The sequence below is a fragment of the Microcebus murinus genome, chromosome 19, assembly GCF_040939455.1.
Source record: "Microcebus murinus isolate Inina chromosome 19, M.murinus_Inina_mat1.0, whole genome shotgun sequence".
NCBI lineage: Eukaryota > Metazoa > Chordata > Mammalia > Primates > Cheirogaleidae > Microcebus > Microcebus murinus.
Genome location: NC_134122.1, coordinates 27,343,941 through 27,359,234, shown reverse-complemented (window position 1 = coordinate 27,359,234; position 15,294 = coordinate 27,343,941). Strand labels below are relative to the sequence as shown.

Genomic DNA, 15,294 nt, shown 5'->3' with positions numbered 1-15,294 from the left:
TGATTTTGACAATCTCAAATTTCACCCCATATCCCATATGACCACCAATCTAATTAAACACACATGTGTTTTATAAGAATTCCTGAGGTTCCTGAGCATATGATGATTTTTTTTAAAAAAAGCAGTAGGTCCTTACTCTTTGCAAAAATTATGACAAACTGCTATATGCTTGATCTTGCAGTTCTACATCTACTTCTGTAGCCACAGAATTGAAAATTTGAAAAAGAAAGCTCTAAAACTATAATCACAGCCTCACCTACTTTAGATGACATTAACTTTTTAAACATTCACATGTTAAAGAGAGATGGGAGGCCAGGCGCGGTGGCTCACGCCTGTAATCCTAGCATTCTGGGAGGCTGAGGTAGGCGGATTGCTCGAGGTCAGGAGTTCGAAACCAGCCTGAGCAAGAGTGAGACTCCGTCTCTACTATAAACAGAAAGAAATAATTGGCCAACTAATATGTATAGAATAAATTAGCCAGGCATGGTGGCATATGCCTGTAGTCCCAGTTACTTGGGAGGCTGAGGCAGAAGGATTGCTTGAGCCCAGGAGTTTGAGGTTGCTGTGAGCTAGGCTGACGCCACGGCACTCACTCTAGCCTGGGCAACAAAGCGAGACTCTGTCTCAAAAAAAATAAAATAAATAAGAGAGATGGGAAGAGCGAATATTCAGTGAAAGGCAAATTCTCATCTCTTACAAATTTATTTAGCTTTTTATCTTTCCCCCTGTATTCCCACTATCAAATGGCTTTAGGGCACAGGGAGAAGAATCAAGCATTTATCCTCCTTCCTGTTTCTCAAGGTAACCAAACAGCAGATGAAGGCAAACTTCTCTTTTATAAAGTATTCCTGCTAATAGAGAAGAGATGATAGATTCAGAATATCACCATTTTGTAGCCACTACTATAAACTAACAGATATGGGCACTCATCAAAAGTTGCTAACATCACAGAAAGAGAGACAAATAAACATTATGTGCCTCCTTGATGAGACACCTACTACCACCTAACTTCTACTACCACTTACAGGAAATACAGAGGACAGATGAATATGTAAAACACCATGGGCCTACGATCAGTAAAATCCAGGCTCTGGGAAACACTATAAGACAACCCAATTTTTTTATTTTCTTAACAAGTAAATTGGAAAAGAAAGAGAGAAGGGGACCTATAAACAAAAGAAAAAGATTTAAGAGACATATCAATTCATCACAACCATGTGCATACTTTATTCCGATCCCAATTAAAAGTTACTGGTTATAGGGAAAGGGGATAGGAGAAAAGGGGGGGGTGCTAAAAAAAGTTACTGGCTATTATTAAACAATATTGGTTATTTTTAAAAAGAAGAATACTTATTTTTTAGAGATATAAACTGAAATATGAAATGATAAAATCTCTGGGATGTGCTTCAAAATAGTACAGGAAGGAAGAAACTGAGTTGAGAAGAACAAGCTTGGCTGTGGGTTAATAACTGTTGAATTTGGATGATGACTACAAAGAGGCTCATTATACTATTCTATTTTTTAATCTGTTTACAATTTTCCACAGTAAAATGCTTTTTAAAAAGGGGAAGTGATCAAATGTTTAATACAAAAAACTCAAAGAAAAAAACCCAGAATTCCGATATCCCTGATATTTGCCATACTCCTTTTCTCTAGAGCACTGACTAGTCTTTTCTTCTAGAATACTTCAGAAGATTTTTTTTTTCTTCTGCAGTTACTATCTTTCTGAGAAAATATGTCTGATCTTTGATCTCCTGTCAGACTTATATTTAGATTTTCCCAACAACAGTTTTTTCAGATCTAAAAAATGCTATGTGAGTATTTAGACAAAAAACAGGCCCAAGTTCAAAGGACCCCAAAAGAGAAGTAGAGGAGAAAAAGGATGTAACTAAATATTTCACATTTTTGGCTATTTCTTTGTCCTTTCATCTTAGCCTTTTCTCATTTAAAAGTATTTCCTATGCTAAGAGTCCAATTTAAAATATAAGTGTTCTTATTCTTAGGCCACGAGGCCACTGGGAAAGGGACTTCAAGAAAATAGGCCAAACTTAATAGAAATAAGGTTGTGGGAAAGCAATAGCAACAAAAATAGAAATGATGTGTTTGGTGCTGGTTTGGTAATATGCTCAGCTCACAGTGGTCATGAGCATAATAAACCACTGGTAAAAGCAAGAAGGGTGGTCATGAGTTTTTGCTGAAGAATGCAGAATGTCAAAACATGCTAAGTTTTTCTCTGATTTGGCAAGGATATCTTTAAGCTAATCAGCATTTCAGGTGACTAAATCCAAAATTCCAGGGTTCAATTAAAAGGAAAAAAAAAATCATCAGAATAAGTCCTGTTGCTGCTCACTTAAATGGAAAAGGGGAAACTCAAGAGAGCAGTGAGAAATTTGAACTTCAAAAATTATGGAGAATAAGTTTTGATTTACTTGGCCAAATTGTTCAAAGCAAGTGGCTGAGTGAATTCTGCCAGAAAATAGGATAAAAAAGAAACTATAATGTAAAGATCAAAGAACAAAAGCGCTTTCTGAAGAGATCAATAAGTGAATATGGTTTTTTATTTTTTAAAAATAGCCAGACACGACTTAATAAAGTAATAAATTCTCTTGAAATTTGGTATCTATATTTGGTTTACAAAATTCTGAAAAACATTGTAAAAAGTTCTCCAATTCTTTTCCCCACATTTCCCACTTCACGGAATTCATTTTTACCTTTGACACACACTAATCTGCTTGCCACCTCTATCCATCTACTCACTGAATAGTTTTTTTCAAAGACAATAGTACACTCAGGAACCTGCCCAGAGCAAAATGCTTTAAGATCCAGTCTTCTGTAAATCAACAAGATGAAAACTCAATGGAAAATGGCCAGGAGTTGTGAACAGAAATGTCACAAAAAAGAAAACTCAGATGGCTGGCTAATACATATCAAAAGTATGTTCAACTTTTCTATTTATCAGGAAAATACAACTTACAGAAACAACTTTCACTCATCCGCCTGACCATATCAAGTATGTGGGGAAATGTGGGTAAACTGGCATTCTCACACAGGGCTGGTGGGAATGAAGGCAATCTAACGATGCCTAGCAAAACTGAGGATGTGCATACCCCTGTGGTGTAACAAGCCTATCGTCTACAAACAGTCAGAGATACATACAAAGAGACTGAAGGATGCTCAATTCAGCACTTTAATGTAATATGGAAAAATCGGAAACTTCCTGAATGTTCCTTAGTGGAGGAAAGAATAAATAAATGAGACATGAAATGTCAAATAGCCGTTAAAAGGAATAAACTTGATCTAGATATAGCAACTAGATAAATCTGAGAAACAATGTTGAAGGCAAAAGCAAGCTGCAGTAGATGAATTATATGATACCATTTATGAAACTTTAAAAAATACTAGCCAATAGTACTAAAGATTGTTTACAAATATATGTACATGTATGTTAAAGTATTAAAAATGGACTGGGATGATATAGCAAATTATAGACTGCATTCTAGGGGAAAGGAATAAGACTGTTGGCGAGAGGGGACATTACCAATATCTGGAATATTATTTTTTTTTATTTTTTATTTTTTTTGAGACAGTCTCACTTTGTTGCTCAGGCTAGAGTGAGTGCCATGGCATCAGCCTAGCTCACAGCAACCTCAAACTTCTGGGCTCAAGCAATCCTACTGCCTCAGCCTTCTGAGTAGCTGGGACTACAGACATGTGCCACCATACCCAGCTAATTTTTTTTGTATATATATATTTTAGTTGGTCAATTAATTTCTTTTTATTTTTAGTAGAGATGGGGTCTTGCTCTTGCTCAGGCTGGTTTCGAACTGCTGACCTCTCAAACTGCTGAGTAATCTGCCCGCCTCGGCCTCCCAGAGTGCTAGGATTACAGGCGTGAGCCACCACGCCTGGGCTTATTCCTTAATTTTATATCCTTTTTTCTTAAGTTTCCTGACATAAGAAAAGAGATTAATTCTGGTGGCAGATAATCTGATGTGAGTGTTTGCTACATTACTTTGTTCTTTTCAGTATGTTGGAAAGTTTTCCTTGCCCCAAAAACAGCACAGAGGAAATTTTGGGAAGACACTTGGGAATACAGTTTGGTCACATTTTCATGTTGTCTAGTTTTCGCTTTCATGTCTCATCTCCCTAATCTAAGCTCTTTGGTCCTCAGAGTAGATTCAGTGCTTTCCAAAACACTAGTAGAATGCTGTGTAACCAGTTGGGCTATAAGTACTTAGCAATTGAGATTATTGTGATATTTTCTCAGAATTTTAAAAAAAACTCAGTAAATGCTGTCCAACTTTAAATATTATAGTCAACTTAGTTTACCAGGCTCTTTATTTAAATAAAAGAGTACTTAATTTGGAAATATCATACTTAACTCACAGCTATCATCCTTTACCTGTGATGTGTCCGTTGTGCTCCTTGAGTTCATGAGCTTTCACCCACTGGCTCCCATTTTTCTTATAGATGTGCACTTCATGATTATTGGGGCTAAGGGCAATTTCTGGAGAAAGAATATAATAGTTAACACTTGAAGTTGAAATTGTCACCAAAAAAAGGGACATGTCACAGCTGGCGTTTTGAAAACAGACTCAAGTAAGGAATAGGAAAGCCATTTTGAAAAAGTAGTTCTCAAATTTACCCCTTAAGAATTCCTCTTAATTTCTGTTAGATTTTCTGAAAGTCTTATGGACTCCCAGAACTACTATCATAGACCTAGGCCAGAATCACTAGTTTATCAAAAAACTTGATTCTGCTGATAAACTATGTCAAAGTTCTCCTTTATAATAAAGCCAATACAAATAACAAAACAAAATTCTGTTTTCAAGAGAAATCTCCTGGACCAACCAAAAATATTATACGAGAAATGGATTTTTTTTTTAAAAATTCATACAAGTTGAGCATCCCTAATCTGAAATGCTCCAAAATCTAAAACTTTATTTTAGTGTCAACATGAAGCTCAAAGGTCATGCTGAAAGGAAATATTCTTTATAGTATTTCATATTTCAGACTTTTGAATTAGGATGTTCAACCAGTATGTATTATGTAAATACTCCAAAATCCCAAAAAGTCCAAAATCCAAAACAATTCTGGTCCCGAGCATTTTGGATAAGGGAAACTCAACTTGTATTGGTGTTATCTTTTTTTTCCTTCCCTTTCTAGTTCATTCACTCTTTTTCTTTTTATAATTTTCATTGTTTTTTAAAAGAACCCAACTACTAAGTATGGTAGAATTCTTTTTCTTTTTAAACACTGATTTCTTACAATTAAAATTAGGATCTATGATCCAGATTTTCATTGGATTGATTAAAAGTCAACCATTTAAATTTCCCCATCTAGGGCGACTTCTGGGGCCCCCCAAACCTCATCCAGGAATAAAATAAAATTTTAAATAAAAAAATATAAAAAAAAAATAAATTTCCCCATTTATATATTCACTTTTTCTTCCCTACTTAGGAAAGGTACATTTGTTTTACAAATGAAACTGTGGAACTAGATAAATATCTAGCTCCCAAATCCTAAGACTTTAAGTGCCTTCTGGAAACCAGTTATATATTTTTCAAGTTTCTAAGATGCATACAGAGATTTTAAAAGCCAAATCCAAATTTAAACCTGGGAAATGTTATAAATTTCAAATCATAATGTCATAACAAAAATGGTGAGTTACACTAAATTTATCAAGTAGTTTAAATGAGGACAACAATAACTTGCACCTGTATTAAAAATAATTGGAAATACTTCAAAAACCCATTTTTAGACAGGAAAAGTAGAAACAGAAGATATAGGAAATTCAGCCATGAAGCTCTGTAAGCTGATCACAAAACAGAAACTCTAGATTCACTATTTTGTCATGTTTTATACACTTTGAACTGCTCAATATAGAGGATCTCATCTAGGTCTTCACTTCACCCAACCATAACCTGTAGTGTACTTGGTTCATGTACCAAGATTTATTTAAAAATAAAAGCGAACCATGTCTGAAATGCTTTAAAAATATAGTGAATCTACAGATTCAGAGCAATCCCTATCAAAAGTTCAGCCAGCTTCTTTGCAAAAATTAACAAGTTCATCCTAAAATTCATGTAAAAATGCAAGGGACACAGTAACCGAAACAATCTTGAAAACGAAGAATAAGGCCAGGTGCGGTGTCTCACGCCTGTAATCCTAGCACTCTGGGAGGCCGAGGCGGGCGGATTGCTCGAGGTCGGGAGTTCGAAACCAGCCTGAGCAAGACCCCGTCTCTACTAAAAATAGAAAGAAATTAATTGACCAACTAAAAGTATATATACAAAAAATTAGCCGGGCATGGTGGTGCATGCCTGTAGTCCCAGCTACTTGGGAGGCTGAGGCAGGAGGATCGCTTGAGCCCAGGAGTTTGAGGTTGCTGTGAGGTAGGCTGATGCCACGGCACTCACTCTAGCCAGGGCAACAAAAGTGAGACTCTGTCTCAAAAAAAAAAAAAAAAAAGAAAACGAAGAATAAAGTTAGAACTTATACTTCTTGATTTCAAAACTTACTACAAAACTACAGTAAACAAGATAGTGTGGTCCTGGAATTACGATAAATATAAAGAACAATGGAATAGAATTGACAGTCCAGAAATAAACTCTCATATTTACACTCAGTTGATTTTCAACAGGAGTGCCAAGACAATTCAATGGGAAGAGAATAGGCTTCACCAAATGGTGCTAGGATAATTGGATATCTTTTTTTTTTTTTTTTGAGACAGAGTCTCGCTTTGTTGCCCAGGCTAGAGTGAGTGCCATGGCATCAGCCTAGCTCACAGAAACCTCCAACTCCTGGGCTCAAGCGATCCTGCTGCCTCAGCCTCCCGAGTAGCTGGGACTACAGGCATGTGCCACCATGCCCAGCTAATTCTTTCTATATATATTAGTTGGCCAATTAATTTCTTTCTATTTATAGTAAAGACAGGGTCTCGTTCTTGCTCAGGCTGGTTTCGAACTCCTGACCTCGAGGTATCTGCCTGCCTCGGCCTCCCAGAGTGCTAGGATTATAGCCGTGAGCCACCGCGCCTGGCCGATAATTGGATATCTGTATGCAAAAGGATAAAGTTGGACCCCTTCTCACAGCACATATAAAAAGTAACTCAAAATGGATCAAAGACCTAAATAAAACAGCTAAAACTATAAGACTCTTAGAAGGAAACAGGCATAGGCACACATTTTTGTGACCTTGGATTAGGCAACGGTTTCCTAAGGAACAACAGCAAAAGTACAAGCAATAAAAGAAAAAAAATAAATACATAGAACTTTTTCAAAATTAAAAACTTTTGGGCTTCAAAGAATACCTTCAAGAAAGGGAAAAGACAACCCACAGAATGGGAGAAAATATCTGTGAATCATATATCTGATAAGAGACTTGTATCCAGAATATATAAACAACTCTCATGACTCAATAATAAAAAGACAACTCAATTTAAAAATGGGCAAAGGGGCCAGGTGTGGTGGCTCACGCCTGTACTCCCAACACTTTGGGAGGCCAAGGTGGGAAGATCACTTGAGGCCAGGAGTTCAAGACTAGCCTAGGCAACACAACGAGACTTGGTCTCTACCAAAAAAAAAAAAAAAAAAAAAAAAAGAGAGAGAGAGAGAAAAAAAAAACCGCAAAGGATCTGAATAGATATTTCTCCAAAGAAGATATATGGATAGCCAATAAGCATGTGAAAAGATATTCAACATCATTAGTCATGAGGAAAATGCAAAGCAAAACTGCAATGAGATACTACTTTATACCCATTGGGAGGGCTATAATAAAAAAAACTGATGATAACAAGTATTGGCGAGGACATGGAAAAACTGGAACCTTCATACACTGGCAGTAAGAATGTACAACGGTACAACGGTATGGATGTTTTGGAAAACAGTCTGATAGGTCCTTAACACATTCAACACAGTTACCATATAGCCCAAAATCCTAGGTGCTTAAGAGAACTGAAAACATATGTCCACATAAAAATTTATACATGAATGTTCACAGCAGCATCATTCACAATAGCCAATATGTGGAAAGAACTCAAAGTCCACCAACTGATGAAAAGATAAATAAAATGTACCACATCCATACTAAGAAATATTATTCAGCCATAAAAAGGAATAAAATACTTATATATTCTATAACATAGATGACCTTGAAAACATGCCCAGTGAAAGAAGCAAGATACAAAAAGCAACCTATTGTATGATCCCATTTATTCAAATTGTCCAGAATAGGTAAATTCATAGAGACAAAAAGTAAATCAGTGGTTGCCTAGGATTGAGGGATTTCGGGGAAAACTAAGAGTGACTGCTAGTAGGTATAGTTTCTTTTTGAGGTGATGAGAATATTCTGAAATTAGATAGTGGTGATTGTTGTGTAACTGTGAATAAATTTAAAACCACTGAATTGTATACTTTAAAAGGGTGAATTTTATGTCATGTGAAGTATATCTTAATAAATATGCTATTTAAAAAAAGACTAAATATAATTTTACCCCCCCACACACCTTTCTGAGATAGGAGTCTTGCTGTGTTGCCCAGGCTGGACTCAAACTACTGGGCTCAAGCAATCCTCTCACCTCAGCCTGCGGAGTAGTTGGGACTACACATGCACACCACTGTGCCCAGCTAATTTTAACTTTTTAAATAACTAATGGGCATACTATGACATATTTGTCTGTTTGTAGGCATTTTTATGTTTTGTTTTCTACTTCCCTGTTATAATTTCTGTCACTGTGCCTGCTGAACTTTGCCTACTCCTAAAGAGACTTCTCCATCCTCTTCTAGTTTGCTGAAGCTAGAAAACTAGAAACTCAAGCTTATAATGAAAAATACAGTAAATACAAGTTAATAATGCTCTGAATACCTCAGGCATAAACCTCTGTTTTGTTTTTTTTTACACCAAATGTCTGTCTCTGTAACAGCTTATTTCTAGGTCCTGGTATCCTGCCTAAATAATGAATGCGTATTGCATTACTGCACAACCATTCAAGACACTGGGTTCTTAGAGTAATGAAAGATGTTTCTTTTTTTTTAGACAGAGTCTCGCTTTGTTGTCCAGGCTAGAGTGAGTGCCGTGGCGTCAGGCTAGCTCACAGCAACCTCAAACTCCTGGGCTCGAGAGATCCTTCTGCCTCAGCCTCCCGAGTAGCTGGGACTACAGGCATGCGCCACTATGCCTGGCTAATTTTTTATATACATATCAGTTGGCCAATTAATTTCTTTCTATTTATAGTAGAGACGGGGTCTCGCTCTAGCTCAGGCTGGTTTTGAACTCCTGACCTTGAGCAATCCGCCCGCCTTGGCCTCCCAGAGAGCTAGGATTACAGGCGTGAGCCACCACGTCCGGCCTGAAAGATGTTTCTGATATAAACTGTCCTCCAAGTGGTACTGTAGAAAAAAGAAGTGGATAAGGAAGTAGATGCCTTGGGTGCTAGCAATGCCTCTGACATCAATTTGGTATGTGATCACTGGAAAGAACTTCTATCACCCTGGGCCTTAGTTTCTCTATCTATAAACCAAAGAACTAATATATTTCCTTTCTGAATCTATGTCAATAGATTTATGTCCTTTTCACAAATCACACTGAAATATGTAAACCCTAAATGTGCCTGAATCTGAAATGTATCAAAGGTACCAAAATAAAAAAAGCAAAGTTAATGGAATACTTACGAGTACGATCCCTGTTCCAGGCATGACAGGTGATTGGCTCTAGTAAAAACTGATGCAGGGACATTATTCTTAGTGTTTTCAAAGAATAGAAAGCTGCAATGAGCAACAGAAAAAAGCATTTAAAATGGCAGGCAACCAATATTTAAGTTGTCTGTGGATCTTGAAATGTTTGGGAACAAATAAAACATTGTTCTCCCATTAAAAAAGAATCAATCTCAATGTCAAAACTTAATCATTTATTGTACTTTTATGTCAAAACTTAATCATTTATTGTACTTTTATGTCAAAATTTAATCATTTATTGTACTTTTATATTATGGCTTCTTAAAAAAAAACAACTTAATCATTTAAATAGAACTAGCATTATAACTCCCAATGTAGAATTTATTCTGTCAAGGATCATCAATGGACTTTCAAACCAAGGGTACAGGATATTCACACAGTCCCAAATTATCATCCCACAGATTACTTACTAACTACAAAGGCAAAAACATGGCTTTACAATAAAGGAATCTGGCAGTCACCAAGTGATTAAATTTAGTATTATAAATAGTAGACCAATCTAACCTGATGGGCCTCCTGATGGGAGGCCACACGAAGTGCACATAATTATTTATAAATAGTGATTTAATCTATTATCCAGACAAGAAGACTTCAGAGAGAAAAGGGGGTACTAATAATAATTATGCTTTCACAACAAGTCACAGAACTATCCTGGAGAAACATAGGAAAATGGTCAATCTCCCTATGAAGTACTTATGACAAACATATTTACTCTAAATCCAATCAAGATCCAGACCTAATTTTCAGTTTACAGGAAATAAAGGGGAGAGGAATTAGTTAAGCAACACAAGGAAGAAATAAACAAAGCCAGGAAGTGTTCCATTCTACAGAATTGGCCAGGACTATTCAAAAAAGGCAATATGGAGGGAGGGGCATAACTTCTAGAGTTAAGAGAGCTGTGGAAACCAAATCCAGTGACTGAAAGTTAATTGTAATCTGTATTTTTTAAAATAGCCATAAAGGATGTTTTGTATAATATGGAAAATTTGAATTTCAACTAGATACTATATAACAATACGGAATTAGTTTCATTTTTTTTTGTCTATGATAATGGTATTGCCACTAGGTAGGAGAATGTCCTAGCTCTTATGAGATAAAGATAATGAAGTGTTTAGAATGAAGTATGTCTTCTGTAACTTACTTTCATTTCATTGAGGACATAAAAAATATATTGAGTAAAAATGTGGCAAAATGCTAACAACTGGTAAATCTAGGCAAAGAGTATGTAGGTGTTTGCGATATTACTCTTTAAACTTTTTATTGTAACTAAATGAAAAGCAGGAATCTGTAAAATATCATTAAATTAAAAATCAATAAAATTATCTATTTTATAGTTACCCCCAGATCTAGATCCACTGGAGAAGCAACCATTACAGGAAATAGGTGAAAATTTTTCAACTAGCAGCCAGCCTTCTTCACCCCCAACTTCTATCATTTCTAAGAGGCACTCTCTTATAAACTCAAGTTTCAATATGCTTAAGTATAAGTCATGTTAACCTAGGGTGGAGACTGAAATGTGAGATAGGAATTCTAGCAGGAAATGAATGGATGGGCCACCAGAAGGCCAGGAAGTGAGGGAAGTGAACAATGAAAGTTTAGCTGACAAAGCAGAAATCAATCTCAATGGAAAGCAGAAGAAACACCTCTGCTATAATAATTGTTGTAAAGGAATCTAAAGGTTAAAATAAAAAGTGTACCCTTAAATAAAAAACATCTGATATCTTGAACTGGCAGGAAAATGTCAGTGTTTCACATTCTATTCTAAGAGTGAATATATTTAAGTCGTTACTTTTTTCTTTTACGTGTCCTAGGCAGCAAATTGCAACTCACAAATTTTAAAAAGCTTAGTAATTAGAAATTTGAAAAAATCTAAATGAACTCAAATGAGACTGTTTAATTTGTTTATTAAAAAAATAAACTTCCAGATGCTCATTGCATGCTTCTCTATCTGATACCAGATGCTTGCCCTAAATTGTTCCCTCACAACAAGTTTTACTCATAGCTACTTGAAATAATATGTTGGGTCACAAATACCTCCTTAATTAAAAATAATTTAGTTCAAAGCCACATTTGATAAACTCATTTGTTAACTGAAACAAAATTGGTCTGCAAATTAATAATTTAATATGAATATCTATGTGTAAAAGCACATATTTCACATACAATTTAAAAAGGACAGCTGTAGACACAAGCTTTCTCATTCTTCAACTAATTTTATAAGCAATGCAGCAAGGCCTTCATAAGAGGTAAACATTTACACAATGGCATAATTATTTCTAAAATTGCATTTCTAATTTCACTATATCAGTCAAGTTCCATATTTGGACATACACTCAGACCTGTATTCCTTTATTAATCACGTGGCTACTTTAAGTCTGTAGGCCAAGACAACACTCATGTTTGTCAAATTTATAATGCACCTAGTAAACATAGCTTATATTTATAAAAATCAGTGAATGCAGAAGAAATTCATAATAGCCTGAATTTTGTACCAAGAAAGATACCTTCTATCATAGGGTAATAAATATAATTTCTAAACTGTGGTTAATATTTAAGTGAAATCTGAAAATCTTTTTCTCAATAGGGCTAGAGAAGAGAAATAAAGACAAACAAAAAGGTGGTGACATTAAATTTAACAAGCATTAAGAGAGAGAAAAATGACTTATGGCATAGTATGATTCCAGGGACTCCTCACACCTTTTCTTTACCTATTACTTTAAGTACAGAGTCATTCGGATGTTGAAATCTTGACTTTGACAAATACTAGCTATGAGGCCCTGGGCAAGTTATCCAATATTTCTAAATCTCATTTTTTAATTCTGTGAAGTGAATATACCACTGACATCAATCACAAGGCTGTGTGGAGGAGGATTAAATGAGATAACATGTGAAAGCAAGCAGTACAGAGCCTAGCCCAAAATAGATCTCAGTAAGTTAGTTCCTTTTCTTCCTTAGACTCAAGGCTTTTGAACCAATCCCAGAAGTATTTGCCAGTTAGTGTCCTCTGAACTTGAAAACATTGACATATGCTGTAAATTCTTGGCCCTACTCCTCTGGAGCTAGCTTGAAAGTATTCATACAAGTGGAAATTTCTGTTCCCTGTTTAGGGTCAGTTTTCAAAACTGTGATTCACCTAGTTTCTAATTACTCTCATTACCCAACCCAGAAACATCAGGTACTCCAACAAGGTCACCACACCCTCCTCAGTGTTCAGACAGGCTCCAATTCCAGGCTGCTGCCTCACCAGCAGACCATTTTAACTGTCTTTATGCAGGGTTTCTTTCAGAACAGGATCAGATAACTTGATCAAAATACTGCCATTCTCCCTCTGAAGCAGGAGTTTTAATTTTCCAAAATGATCCCCTCCTTTAATTGCGATTAATAGATGAACCAGAGAAGGTCTCAGAATACTTTGTGGTAGGAAGCAGCCAAACAGTTACCACACTCCCTAACAGGGCAAAAACACTCTCCTGACTGACATCCTCCACTTTATTTTTGTTTATTTATTTTGAGAGACAGAGTCTCACTCTGTTGCCCCAGCAAGAGTGCCATGGTGTCAGCACACCTCACAGCAACCTCAAACTCTTAGGCTTAAGCGATCCTCCTGCCTCAGCCTCCTGAGTAGCTGGGAGGGAATACAGGCATGCGCCACCATGCCCGGCTAATTTTTTCTATATATTTTAGTTGGCCAATTTCTTTCTTTCTTTCTTTTTTTTTTTTGTTTTTAGTTGAGACGAGGTCTCGCTCTTACTCAGGCTGGTTTCAAACTCCTGACCTTCAGCGATCCACCCGCCTGGGCTTCCCAGAGTGTTAGGATTACAGATGTGAGCCACCTACCCCGGCCCACTTTGTTTTTAGGTACCTGAAAACCCAGGGCTTAAGTGAAACCAAAAGATTAGATAAAACTGATTTAAAAAGGGCAGAACTATGATAATTTCGGTAATCGAAGCAATAACTTGAAGACAGAAGGTTCCAAAATTGAAGTATGAGAACAGATGGCTTCATAATCAAAGATTCTAAGCTACAATTTATTAAGTGCCTACCATGTTCCCAGCAGTGTTGTAAATACCGGGTTGGGGCCAGAAACATAAATCTGACACCATTCTGGTCCGCAAGTCTGGTGGCGGGGGGAAGGCGGGTGGGGGGGAGAGAAGATAGATAATGCACAGAATGCCCACACAGAAGCAGCAATAATAGCTAATGTGTATTGAAAAACTGTTCTGGGTCAGGAACTATTTCAAGTAATTTATGCCAATAAGTTCATTTGAGCCCCAAGAAACCACCAAGAATCTTCTTATTGCAGATGAGGAAACACAGGCACAGAGAAGCAATTTTGCCAGGGTCACCCAACAAAGTGGTGGTGTCAGGATTGGCACTTTGGCAGTCCTACATAAAAGGTTCCACAAAGCGAACAGGAGCGCAGAGAAGGGTGCAATTTTGACTTGGGGGCAGGCGGCAGTCTTGAGGGGGAATCTTGAGGAACTCTGGGGAAGGTTTTTCTCGAGTTCGCGAAGGTCCCTCAATAAATGAAGGACTGAGGGCTGCCCTGGAGACAAACATTGCATGGGCGCCTACTGTGTGCAGGGACCTATTCTAAAAGCAAAAGAAAGAGACGAATGATCCCTTGTGACGCTTGATTAGGGGGAGATAATTCTGCTTAACACAATTTTACCGACTATGATAAATGCCCATAGGTGAGGTGCAAATAGGGCTATGGGGGCGCAGGAGAAGGAGCCGTTAATTCTGGCAGCGGAGAGGCTTGGAGCTCGAAAATCTAAAGAAAAGCCATCATTCGGTGGGAACCCAAGGCACTCACAGGGCCCACAGAGAACGAGGATCCCCCGCCCCTCAGGAGGCCCGCGTAGGGAGACCCGGCCGGCCCCTCGGCCTCGCGGCCTAAGCCCCCGCCTCACCGCCCCCGCAGGTCCAAGTCCGGTGTCAGGTCGGGGCAGTGGAGGCCAACAGGGCGAGACGCTCGCTCCTGTTACCCCTTACCTGGGGTGGGAACAGTCCGGACGGGATCGGAGCGGAGAATTCGCGGACTCTGGTCAGTCGACGCGAACGGGCTCCGCGGGCGCGGGCGGAGGACCGAGGCCCAGAGGGAGCGGCTGACAGATCCCGGAAATGGCCACGGCGCCTGCGCAGCGCGGCCGCCCGCGCGGTCTGCGTATGCGCACAGCTCGGGCGAGCGGTCGGCTGTGGCGGGGGAGGGTCGGCTGTGGTGGCTGCTCAGAGGCGGCGCCCCAAAACGCTAGGTGTTGGAAAGAAGGCGTGGATGTCTTACTCCTTTCCTCGAAACATTTCCTCAGAATTGCCAGCCGAGGTTTGGAGCTTTGGCGGTTTCACAAGTGCTTTTGTCAGGAGATGAGTTAACTGAGGATTGGGGCCTTTTGGGGCTCGTGGACCTGATGAACTACTAAGGTTTTCTTCTTTCGGAGAGCCCGGGCGGAGGCGGTCGACCTTAGCGCGCCTCCATGCTCCCTCTCTGGAAAGCCCCTCAAACTCCCCAGGAAACTTCTCGACCCTTCCTTGGTCAGAATCACTTGTGCCCTGTTCCCAA

At 38.2% G+C, this 15,294-nt stretch overlaps 1 protein-coding gene across 1 annotated transcript in view; it reads right to left on the bottom strand.

The window, feature by feature from the left end:
• ARPC1A (actin related protein 2/3 complex subunit 1A) overlaps positions 1–14,857 on the bottom strand; it is a 30,323-nt gene extending 15,466 nt beyond the window's left edge. The window contains exons 1-3 of the mRNA XM_012759041.3: positions 14,730–14,857; positions 9,672–9,764; positions 4,403–4,507 (exon numbers count right to left, since the gene is read on the bottom strand). Coding sequence (XP_012614495.1) covers positions 4,403–4,507; positions 9,672–9,735 — 169 coding nt within the window. The 5' untranslated portion in view covers positions 9,736–9,764; positions 14,730–14,857. The remainder of the gene's footprint in view (positions 1–4,402; positions 4,508–9,671; positions 9,765–14,729) is intronic.
• Between the last annotated feature and the right edge of the window lie 437 nt (positions 14,858–15,294).